At 42.4% G+C, this 12,820-nt stretch overlaps 1 protein-coding gene across 2 annotated transcripts in view; it reads left to right on the forward strand.

Moving 5' to 3' along the window:
* Positions 1-1,011: 1,011 nt before the first annotated feature.
* The window catches only part of UBE2W (ubiquitin conjugating enzyme E2 W), an 83,238-nt gene continuing 71,429 nt past the window's right edge, over positions 1,012-12,820 (forward strand). The window contains exon 1 of one of the 2 annotated variants that reach the window (XM_047783736.1): positions 1,012-1,114. In XM_047783736.1, coding sequence (XP_047639692.1) covers positions 1,013-1,114 — 102 coding nt within the window. In that variant the 5' untranslated portion in view covers position 1,012. The remainder of the gene's footprint in view (positions 1,115-12,820) is intronic. The other variant, XM_047783735.1, reaches the window with a different exon arrangement.

Below are 12,820 nucleotides of genomic sequence, written 5' to 3' on the forward strand. Positions count from 1 at the left end.
ACGTCAGCCACCTACATTAAAAAAAAAAAATAGAACAGGAGGTGCGAACTTTTGGCTTCCAGTTTTCCTGGAATAAACCAATAACATCTTCGGTTTTGGAATAGATTTTAAAAACGTGGCTTCTCATACATCTTGGCAGAACTGGTGCATTCCCAGAATAAATTCTGTGTACTCAGCTCTCCCTCTTCAAATATATCTCTAGGTGGAATGACCACAAAACTGCCCACCACGAAACAGGCTGAAGAGAAGTCTGGATGTGATAGAAAGTATAAGTGTATATTATAACGTGACACTGGTACATTAAACAATCTCATGCTTAGGATGAAACCTCTAAACAAGTGTCAATGCCATAACAACATAACTATTACAGATACATGCGCAGTTTAAAATTGAGGGGTTGCGGTAAAGAGGTGGAAATTGCACAAAAAAACTTCAAAACATTCTCTTCCCCTTCAGGCAAGATTCAGCTCTACAAATCTGCCCTTGCCTTTAAAATATCAAAGTTCTGTTCTGCTCTCAATCCTCATCCCGTTGTATAAGCAAATCAGTGTCTCTCATCCCCAAATTAGGAATATGAGAAGTCTTCCAGGTGCGTAAAGACCAGAAAGCTGCCCTGCGGAAGTTTTATCTTGCCCCAAGCTGTGAAAGTGGGCACTGTGGTGTAGAGAGGGCATCGGAAAGAAAAAAATCTATAAACTATACACCTCTGATTGGAAGAACAAAACAACCCCCCCCCCCCACAAAGCCCACGGGTGTGGACATCATCAGGATCTTATGTTATAGATAGAAAAAAACAACCGTGGGGCTCGAATCAGAATCCGAGCAGCGTTTCCTAAGCGATCCGGGTAGCGAGTGGGCTCGTCGTGGAGGACAGAGAGTTGGACGTGACCGAAGGTATAGACAGCGCCATTCACCGCGCCTCAGCTTGCCCCTCCCCCTGGGCGCCTAGAGCACCAGCCAATCCCCTCACGCCATCTCCTTCCCATCGGAGGCCCCGCCCCCAGCGCCCGGGATGCTGGGCCCCCGCGGCGTGACGCGAGCACGGCAGCTCCGCCCCCTGCGTCTCTGGCCTCGCCGGCCTAGGGGGGATGGTTCCATCATGGCGTCAATGCAGGTAAGAGGAGTTTGCAGCATCTGGGCGGGCTCTGGAGCCGTGCAGAGGATGCGAGTGTTTCTTTGAGCTGGGTGTCTGGGACTCTGGGGCACCCGGGCGGGTCCCGGAGCGGCTCCGTGGCCGGTCCTTCCCCAGAGTCAGGGCGTTGGGAGGGGTGAGAGGCTGCGAGAAGAAGGGGGGGTCTCGGTCGGTCGAAGCGGACACAAGCCGGCTAGGAAGTTGGGGGATAAAAGAGACTAAGGGGAGGAAAGGGCGAAGTTTGATGTTGCCTCAGCGGCAGTGGTCTCGGAATCACTTCCAGCTCACACCGACGGCTGCCGCTGGCCTCCCCCCCCCCCCACCTCCCGCCCCAGGGATGCGTTTTCCTCCGCGGTCCCCGGCTGGGCGGAAACAGCTGCTCTCGCCGTTGTCGTTGGGGCAGGGGCGGCCCTAAGAGGGGCTGAGTGTCGGGGAGCCGAAAAGGCGTTCCCGGAGAAGGCGGCTGGCTGCAGGGGTGCTTCGAGGCCTCTGCTCAGGCCTCCCACGCCGGGCCTCCCTGTCTGCTTGGCCCCTCGGCTCTCCTTTTGACTCTTAGTCCTTTGCCCCATGGGTATCTTCCTCTATCAGCCTCTGTACTCTCAACGAACGTATGCCCGGCAGCGCATTTTCTCACTCTCCTCGCAGCTGCCCTTAGTCCGTCAAAATCATTTGCCGCCTAAATATTGCAGTCTTCCCTGGAGATAAGTCTCCAGCTCCCTATACCTCCCGAGGTAGCTCGCCTTCAAATCTTTTTTTTTTTTTTTTTTTTTCCCCCTAACACTGCCCCACCCTTGCGGTCGCGGTAAGGCTACAACCCTTCTTCCCCAGATCTTTAGTGGAACCTTAGTTTGGCAGGAGGCGTTTGTTAACCCGTGTTATAGCTACCTGACTTGGCAATGCCTGGTTTTTTGGTTTCCCAACTTAATATACTCCTTTTTTCCAAATCCAAGGAGTTTGGTGGGGTTTTTTTCCCCAGGCAAAGATGGCATCCGCGATTGCAGTTTTATAAAGATTAACTCTGCATTATCTCTAGCTTGCATTTAATTTATAGATGAAGACCAGCTCTGTCAAAACATAGAGAAGGCAGAACTCCTGTTTGGAGTGTCAACGGAGCGCTTTTTAGAGTTTTAACAACATCTTAAAGGGACCACGTCTTTCTTAGAAGGATTTCGTGCTTTTGTTTCTAGAAGAATGAGCAAGTGTGCCTATCCTTCTTCTGTTCTTTCCTCTTTTTAGGCGAGGACAGTGCTTTTCTTTAATCTTTTCTCTTTTCTACATCTTCTTTCTCTTTTGTGCATGTGTTTGCTTCACATTTACCTCTGTGCTTTTGTATTATTTCTTCCCTTTCAGCCTGTTCCCCATACAATACTCTTTTTACCTTTGTGTCTCCCACTGGACTTTCTTGCAGAATAGAAAAAACAAATTTGTATGTAACATTCCCAGTTGAAGAGATATCATGAAAACAGAGAAAAAACAAGAACAATTTCAGGGAACATTATACTTTACCCTAGTCTCCCCAGCGACGTTAGAGAAGTTTCATCATTTGAGGCCAAAAACGGAACTGTAGAACACCAGTTGAACAGTAGATTGGCTATATGACCAATTTAAGATTATGTATATTAAGATTAAAACTTTTCTTTTTAAGACTAAAAAGATTAAAATCCACAGTACTCCTGATTATATTTGGCAGGAGGGTTTTTGGGATAGCTAGCTGATTCAGTTTAGACAGCAAGTGTCTGGAGAAGGAAGATTGCAGTTTTTAAAAGAAAAAACTGAGTTGGTACAAAACTTAATGGTTGACAGTCTTGACTTTTACATAGTGGCTTAAGCAATGGCAACAGTACTTCATGCAATACTGCATTTTTCTGTATCCCAAGTGCTACCTCTGACTGTCTTTTCACCCTTTATTGCTTTAGGTCTTCTGATTAGAGGAATAGAAAACTGATGTTTCCCTTTTTAAAAAGCTGAATCTCTCTTTTTTTAATGTGTATTTATTTGTACTTTGAGATATCTGAAACATTTTTGGTAGTATCTTTTTTATTTTTAAAATGTTTTTACTGAAGCATAGTTGATTTACAATACTCTAAATTTCGGGTGTACAACATAGTGATTCACAATTTTTAAAGATTATGCTCCATTTATAATTACTGGAAAATATTGGCTATATTCCCTGTGCTGTAGAATATGTCCTTCTAGCTTATTTATTTTGTGCAAAGTAGTTGGTACCTCTTAGTCCCCTCCTCTTATCTTGTCCCTTTCCTCTTCTCCACTGGTAACCACTAGCTTATTTCTCTATATCTTTGAGTCTGTTTCTTTTTTTGTTGTTGTATTTACTGGTTTTATTTTTTGGATTACACATGTAAGTAATAGTGTACGTTACTTCTTTCTCTGACTGATTTCACTAAGCATAGTACTCTCCAAGTCCATCCATGTTGTTGCAGATGGCAAAGTTTAATTTTTATGGCTGAGTAGTATTCCATTGTGTGTGTCTGTACTTTGTGTGTATGTGTATCTTCTTTATCCATTCATCCCTTAATGGACACTTAGGTTGTTTCCATATCTTGGCTATTGTAAATAGTGCTGCTATGAACATTAGGGTGCATGTATCTTTTACATTAGTGTTTCATTTTCATTGAATATGTACCCAGCAGTGGAATTGCTGGATCATATACTCATTCTAATTTCAGTTTTTTGAGGGTGCTCCATACTGTTTTCCATTGTGGCTGCACCAATTTACATTCACATCAGCAGTAGACAGGGGTTCCCTTTTCTTTACATCCTTTTCTGGTAGTATCTTAACATATTTTAACATAGATAAATCCAGCATTTTGAAAGACAACACTTTGTGTTATAGATATTCTGTGTCTTTGAACAAAATTTTTTCCTGATCATGTTAATAGCAAAGTTTAACTCTTCTTCGAAACAATTAAATTACACATAAAACTACAACCACATTTTGAAATTTGCTCATTCTTTCATCAGTTACTTTTTGAGGGCCCACTGTGTGTCAGATAGTCATCTAGGTGCTGGAGATATAGCAGTGAACTAAAGCAGACAAGATTTCTGCCCTTGTAGATGTAATAGTCTACAATAAAAACTAAGTTGATTGCATATTGTATTAGGAGGTGGTAGTACTATAGAGAAAAATTGTGGAAAGATGTTAGTAAATTGCTATTTTTTGAATTTCAGTTCTTAGGAAAAAGTAAGCTATACGTGAATGCTGCTCTAACTATGTCCTTACCTAAAAAGTTTGCAGTAGATTTCTTTATCTTTTCCACACCAGGATATTACTTCTGCGGAAGAGGTTATTTAAGCTGTAAGAGGAACTGCATTTTTATTTTTTTATTTTATTATTATTATTATTTTTTGTCTTTTTGCTATTTCTTTGGGCCGCTCCCGCGGCATATGGAGGTTCCCAGGCTAGGGGTCTAATCAGAGCTGTAGTCTCTGGCCTACGCCAGAGCCACAGCAAGGTGGGATCCGAGCGGCATCTGCAACCTACACCACAACTCACGGCAACGCCGGATCGTTAACCCACTGAGCAAGCGCAGGGACCGAACCCGCAACCTCATGGTTCCTAGTCGGATTCGTTAACCACTGCACCATGATGGGAACTCCAGAAACTGCATTTTTAAAATATGCATATTATACAAGTGTAACATAAGATGTGATTACTTAGAGTTCCCATTGTGGCTCATCAAGTCAAGGACTTGATGTTATCTCTGTGAGGATGTGAGTTCCATGCCTAGCTCAGTGGATTAAGGAAAGAACTGCAGCATAGGTCACAGATGGGGCTTGGATTCAGTGTTGCTGAGGCTGTGAAGTAGGCTTCAGCTGCAGCTTCAGTTCAGCCCCCTAGCTTGGGAAAGTTCTATATGTTGCAGGTGGGGTGTTAAAAAAAGAACTGAGGCCAGGGATTGAACCCGAATCCTCACAGACACTAGGTCAGGTTCTTAACCTGCTGAGCCGCAATGGGAATTTCTAAATTGAAGTATAGTTGATTTACAGTGTGTTAATTTCTGCTGCACAGGCGTTCCCTTCGTCGCTCAGAGGTTAACGAACCTGATTAGCATCCATGAGGACACAGGTTTGATCCCTGGCCTCGCTCAGTGGATTAAGGCTCCAGCATTGCCATGAGCTGTGGTGTAAGTTGCGGACACAGCTGGGATCCCAGCTTGCTGGGGCGGTGGCTGCAGCTCCTACTCGACCAACCCCTAGCTTTGGAACCTCCATATGCCTCTGGTACGGCCCCAAAAAGAAAAAAAAAAATCTGCACAACAAATTGATTCAGCTATACATATATATACATTTGCTTTTCTCTTCTCTTTTTGGCTGTGCCCTTGGCATGCAGAAGTTCCTGGGCCAGGGATTGCTAAAATTTCGTTTTAAAAAAATTGCCCAGGATCTGGAATCAGAAGACCTGAATTCAGGTTCTGTTTGACTATTAAACAACTGTTTTGCACAAAAATCAGTGTGTAATGGTTAAGACAAAAGTAGAGTAACAGAGGTAAACATTTATGAAACTGATTTTTAAGTTTCCTTCCCTAAACCTGTTCTTGTGGCGTAGCAGGTTAAGGATCTGGTTATCTGGCGTTGTCACTGCAGCAGCTTGGGTTGTTGCTGTGGCTTGGGTTCAGTCCCTGGCTGGGGAACTTCCACATGCTGCGGGGCCAAAAACAACAACAAAACTGAATCCAGTTGTCTGCTCTTCTGCATCATTACCTGATGTAAATCATCATCTGTCATCTGCATTATATCAACAGCTTCCTAACTGGTTTCCCTGCCTTGTCCTGTGCCCTCACCGTCTTTTCTCAACTCATTATTTAGATTCAAAACAGCAGTCAAATGTCACTTCACTCATTCTTTCTGTGGCTTCCTTTTTTTACTCAATACAATCTGAAATTGCTGATAATGACCAGGAAGGCCTTATATCATCCATCTTCGCACTCTCCACCCCACCCTCATTTCCCTATGGCCTCATGGGCCTCCTTGCTGTTCCTGCCTCGGAGTCTGCCCCTGTTACTTCCTCTGCTTGGAGTGCTCTTCTTCACGTTGCTTATGGCTCACTTCCTTTTTTTCTCTCAAATATTTGTTCAAATGTAGTTTCCTCTGAGAAGCCTTCCTTGATCATCCAGTATAAAATAGTCCTCTCACCCCTGGCACTTGCAATTCCGCTTAACCTGCTAAATTTCTTCATATCCCTGATGTATTCTTCTTCTTTTTTTTTTTTTTTTGGTCTTTTTGTCGCCACACCTGCGGCATATGGAGGTTCCCAGGCTAGGGGTCCAATCAGAGCTACAACCTTCGGCCTGCACCACAGCCACAGCAACTTGGGATCCAAGCCTCATCTGCAAGCTACACCACAGCTCTTGGCAACGGCAGATCCTTAACCCACTGAGTGAGACCTGGGATTGAACCCGAGTCCTCATGGATGCTAGTCGGATTTGCTAACTGCTGAGCCATGATGGGAACTTCTATCCCTGACATATTGTTAATTAATGTACTCTTTCTCTGGACATACCCCAGTGCCTGACATGTAGTACTCCCTCAGTATCAGTGGAATAAGTATAGCTTTTGGATTCAGATAAACTTGGTTTGAATTCTGGCTTTGCCGCTTAATAGCTGTGTAACCTTTCTTCCCCCTTACATGGGGTAAAATGACTAATTGCCTCATATTATAAATCTTTGGAGTTTGTGAATTATATCTTATAATGCTGCAGTCCTTTTATTTTATTTTATTTTTGTTTCTTTAGGGCCATACCCCAGCATATGGAAGTTCCCAGGCTAGGGGTCAGATTGGAGCTGTAGCTGTTGGCCTACACCATAGCCACAGCAATGCCAGATCTAAGCCATGTCTGTGACCTACATACACCACGGCTCAAAGCAACCCTGGATCCTTAACTCACTGAGCAGGGCCAGGGATTGAACCCGAGTCCTCATGGGTTTGTTGCCACTGTGCCACTTTGCCACGACGGGAACTCCTATAGTCCTCTTATTTTAAATTACCCCTATCAGATACTCGCTTTAAAAAAATTTTTTTGAGGGAGTTCTTGATGTGATGTGGTGGGTTAATGATTCAGCTTGTCTCTCTGGAGGCCTGGCTTCAATCCCCAGCTCATTGCATTCCTACAACTGTGGCATAGGTCGCAGCTTTCCCTTGGATTCAATCCTTAGCCCAGGAACGTCCATATGCCACGGGTTGCAGCTGAGAAAGAAAAAAAAAATTGTTAATTAAAAAGTTTTGATTCCTAGTCCTGTGTTGGCCATCAGTGGAAAAAAGCGCATTTCCTTTATATGAATTCTCGGCTTGTATTTCCACACCGCAGGAAGGAGGAAGTAGGATTTCTAAATAACATGTATTCTTTGTCATTCCTCTTCAAAATTGGAGTTAAAGTGTGAGCAAATAAAATTTAGAGCCTCCTACATCAGTTTTAAATGGCACATTCAATTTTTTAATTGAAAAATAATTCACATACAGCACCCTCAGAAGAAACCCCTTACCCATTATCGGTCACTCTCTGTTCCTAGTGTATCATATGTCCCCCACTTCCCCACCCCCACCCTTGGAAATAACTAATTTGTTTTCTGTCTTTATAGATTTGCCTATTTGGGGCATTTTGTATAAAGGAATCATACAGCATGTGCCGTTGGGACTGGTTTCTTTCACTGAACGTAGTGCTTTTGAGCTTTGTCCGAATTCTAGCTTGTATAGCTTCATTTTTATGGCTGAGTGATAGCTCATTTTATGGTTATACCATAGTTTATCTGTCAGTTAATTGACATTTGGTTTGTTCCCTGTTTCTATCAGTTAGTTGACTATTTGTATTATTTCTACTTTTTGAATAATGCTGCTGTATTTATGAACATGGTTTTGTGTGGACATGTTATGTTTGTCCTAGGTATATAACTAGGAGTGGAATTGCTGAGTCATTCGGTAACTCTTATGTTTAAGTTTCTAAGGAACTCACAGACTTTTCCATGACAGCAGAGCTATTTTACATTCCCACGAGCAGCCTGTAAGGGTTCCAGTTTTTACACATCCTGGCCAATCTTTGCTGTCCATTTTTAAAAATCATAGCCATCCTATGGGTGTGAAGTATCTCATTGTGGTTTTGATTTGTGTTTCCCTAATGCCTAATGTTGGACTTCTTTTCTTTGTTTATCGGTACATGTCTTGGAGAAATGTTTAGTCAAATCCTTTACCATTTAAAAAATTATCTTTTAGGGGGTTCCCTGGTGGCTCAATAGGTTTAGGACCTGGCATTGTCACTAACATGGCTTAGGTTACAGCTGTGGCTCAGGTTTGATCCCCCGGCCTGGGGACTTCCGCATGCTGCAGATGTGGCCAAAAAAAATTATTTTATTATTGTTAAGTTGTAAGAGTTCTTTGTATATTCTGAACCTAGCAGACATGTGATTTGCAAATATTCTCCTGTTCTGTGAGCTGTGTTTGCACATTCTTGATGGTATTCTTTGAAGCACAAAAACTCCAGTTTATTTTTTTTTCGTCATTTGTACTTTTGGTATCATATGTAAGAAATCTTTACTTAATTCAAGGTCATTAAGAGTTATACTTTATTATACTCCTATTTTCTTCTGAAAGTGTAATAGTTTTAACCCTTACATTTAGGCCTCATTTTGCATTCATCTTTGTGTGTGGTCTGAGGCATATATGGCTTTATAGCATGAATATGGCACCTTGTTTTCTTTTTGAAGTTGTATAGGTCCAAGCTAAGAGTCAGTCTATCAGGTTTGATTATATCTCGCTGTATTCAAGTTACTTCTTCAAGTGGAGCTGTTAGCTGTTTTTCTGATGAGAATTTTTATTTCAGCCTTACTACTAAAAAATGTGATTGTATTCCTAATAAATGGTTATTAAGAAACATTTCCGTATTCGTATGTTGGCTTTTATTATAATTAAAATAGACATACCAACAAAATCATTGAGCCATAAGGCATTTTAGAGGTCATCTAGTCCAGCCATCATGCCTTTAAATCATTGCTGCATTTTGTGATTAAAGCTAGTTGATAAAATACTTTTTTTTTTTTTTGTATTTTTAGGGCCCCACCTGAAGCATTTGGAAGTTCCCAGGCTAGGGGTCAAATTGGAGCTATGGCAGCCGGCTTACACCACAGCTACGCCAGATTCGAGCTGCATCTATAACCTACACAGCTCATGGCAACACCAGATCTTTAACCCACTGAGCGAGGCCAGGGCTAGAACCTGAATCCTCGTGGATACCAGTCAGATTTGCTTCCACTGAGCCACGACAGGAACTCCCATATGTTTACTTTTGTACATGAAATAAAGATACGTTGAACAAATAAGTGTATATAGAATTTTTTTAGTGTATAGTTTTGATATGAAAAAAATTGTTACATTTCCTTAAATAGGAAAAGCAATTTAAGGATTCTAGGGGAGAAGGTTATGTAGCTGGGCACATTGGTGCTGTCTTTGTTCTTTATGATGTGTGGTGGAAACCTCATAGAATTCATGTCTTTGAACAGTTTGAGCTACCTTGATAATTCCACAGTCCTCATTATTCATGGATTCTGCATTTGTGAGTCTACCTCCTTTTTTTTTGTTTGTTTATTATGGCTGCACCTGCAGTTATGGTAGTTCCCTGGGCTAGGGGTTGAATTGGAGCTGCAGCTGCAGGCCTATGCCACAGGCACACCCACAGTCAAGTAGGATCAGAACCACATGTGCAACCTACACTGCAGCTTGTTGCAATGCCAGATCCTTAACCCACTGAGTGAGGCCAGGGGTCCAACCCATATCCTCACGGACACCAGTCAGGTTCTCAACCGGCTGAGCCACATAGGATCTCCCATGACTGCACCTACTTAGTAAAACTCACTTGTAACCCTAAAATCAGTACTTGGGGTGCTTTTGTGTTGATTTGCACACATGTGCAGAGGGGTGGAAGATTTGAGTTGTGTGTGCATGTTCCTAGCTGAGGTGAAACAGGACAGTACCCTTGTTTCAGCTGTCATACAGTTAACAAGTATCTTTTGGGGGGGGTCTATTCTCCCCCACATTTTTGTGCTTTTGGTGATTTTGCTGTTTAAAGTGGCCCCCAAGTGTAGTGTTCAGTGTTCCTAGTTGCAGAAAGACTGATGTGCCTTGTGTAGAAAATGTGTTAGATAACCTTCATTCAGGCCAGTACTGTTCAGTGTTAACGAATCAACAATATATATTAAGAACTCTTTATTTTTTTATTTTTTATTTTTATTTTTTGTCTTTTGTCTTTTTTTTTAGGGCCTCACCCATGGCATATGGAGGTTCCCAGGCTAGAGGTCTAATCAGATCTACAGCTGCCAGCCTACACCGCAGCCACAGCATTGCCAGATCCGAGCTGTGTCTGTAACCTACACCACAGCTCATCGCAATGCAGGATCCCTAACCCACTGAGCGAAGCCAGGAATTGAACCCAAAACCTCATGGTTCCTAGTCAGATTCGTTAACCACTGAGCCACCATGGGAACTCCCCAATATATTAAGAACTCTTTAAACAGATACACAAAAATTAAGCTTTCTATTGATTGGTTGAATATGAACAGAGGATGAGAGGAACCTAACCCTGGATTTCCCCCAGGAACAGTGGTTCACTATTTGCTAATTAAGTATGTGCTGCAACTTTATAGATTGTAACTGCTGTGAATGAGGATTGGTTGTATTTTGATTAAAATTTCAGTTCACCTCTGAATTGAAATGTATTGAAGCCAGGTTAAAACCTGTAAAATGTAATGTTAGTCCATCCAGGTTCCTTGTGTGCCTTTTCCCACTTTCTGCTGTGGATCAGTACTTTCTTTCCTCTAGTTTTTTTTCCTTGAGTTACCTATGCAGTCCAGGTTAGTGGTTTTCAATGTTGGCATTATATTGTAGTCACCTGGGGAGCTTTAAAAACAACCAGTGTCCCTAGAGATGGATTTAATTGGTTTGGCATGCATCCTAGGTGTTGGCATTTCTCTCAGCTCCTCAGTAAGTCTAATGTGCAGCCTAAGTGGAGAATTCATCTGGAGTTCCCACGGTGGCTCAGTGGTAACAAACCCGACTAGTGTCCATGAGGACGAGGGTTCAGATCCCTGGCCTCGCTCAGCAGGTTAAGGATCTGGTTTTGCCATGGCTGTGATGCAGGCAGGCAGCTGCAGCTCCAGTTTGACCCCTGGCCTGGGAAATTCCATATGCCACGGGTGTGGCCATAAAAAGAAAAAAAAGTTTATGCATGTTCCTTGCTATTTACATGATTGAAGTTCTATAAGAGAACATCCATTTCCTGTATATATCAAAGTGGATGTGACTGCCTTATCAGTTGTAGTGAAATCTGTTGGTGGCTATTTTATGCAAAGAAACAAAGTATCTGCCATGAGAGTTCTTTGTGGAGGAGGATTATTGAACAGAGTACATTAAGATGTGACTGCTGGCTGGTTCTCATAGGCTTAATTGTGAGCTGAGTGATTCTTCTATGCCAGTTGTATACCTAGACAGACTTAGAAGTATTATATCATGAATCTTTGGGGTTTTTTTCTGGCCACATCTGTGGCATGTGGAAATTCCTTGACTCAAGCCGCTGCAGTGACAGCACTGGATCCTTAACCTGCTGTGCTACAAGGGAACTTGTATCATGAATCTTTGGAGGTGAATATGAAAAAATACAATCTTAAGGGGGTTTGGTGGTTGTTTTTGTTTTAAATAATTTCAAGAGGCCTATATTAAAATGTGAATAGCCCTTGGAATGTTAGTCGTTTTTAATCTTTTGGCCATTGTTATTACCCCCTGCAGCTCCCATTTTAGGCCTCTGTTGAGCACTTTTTGTCAGTCCTTTAAAATCCTTGAGAATCTGGTTGTGTGTGATTCTGGGTCCTGAGTTTATCTTTCCTGTCTGTCTGTCTGTCCTGCTTGCTTGCTTGCTTTTTTTAGGGCCGCACCTGTGGCATATGGAGGTTCCCAGGCTAGGGGTTGAATTGGAGTTGTAGCTGTCAGCCTACACCGAAGCCATAGCAACTCGGGATCCAAGCCGAGTCTTCGACCTTACACCACAGCTCACTGCAATTCCAAATCCTTAACCCACTGAGCAGGGTCAGGGATCGAACCTGCATCCTCGTGGATCCTAGTCAGATGCATTTCCACTGTGCCACAATGGGAGCTCTTAACCTTTCCTGTCTTTAATTGAACTGGACAATACTGCAAACATGGAGATTTTGTCAGTAGCTTTTACTTGATAGGAATATGTAGCAACTCTTTTTAGTTAGTTTTTTATAGTGAACTTCCACTTTGAATTCTGGCTAGTTTTGACAGTTCTCATGTTTGTCTTTGCATTGTTCCTGGAAATTTTTTTTTTCTTTTTTGGCTACACTTGTGGCATATAAGAGGTTCCCGGGCTAGGGATCAAGTCCGAGCCACATCTGTAACCTGTGCCACAGCTGCAGGCAATGCCAGATCCTTAACCCCCTTCTCCAGGCCAGGTATTGAACTCTTGCCCTTGTAGAGACAGCAGTAGATCCTTAACCCACTGCACCACAGCAGAAATTCCGTGGTTTTTTTTTTTTTTTTTTTAGCTTATCTGGGTAACTTATCTAGTTAGTGATACTATGCTTTGTACTGTCTTTCTGAATTTAGATTTTACTTAAAATCCCAATTAGTTCTTTAAAGCTTTATACCTGGCATCATGAAACCACCAAACT

The sequence above is a fragment of the Phacochoerus africanus genome, chromosome 6, assembly GCF_016906955.1.
Source record: "Phacochoerus africanus isolate WHEZ1 chromosome 6, ROS_Pafr_v1, whole genome shotgun sequence".
In the NCBI taxonomy this organism is placed as follows: domain Eukaryota; kingdom Metazoa; phylum Chordata; class Mammalia; order Artiodactyla; family Suidae; genus Phacochoerus; species Phacochoerus africanus.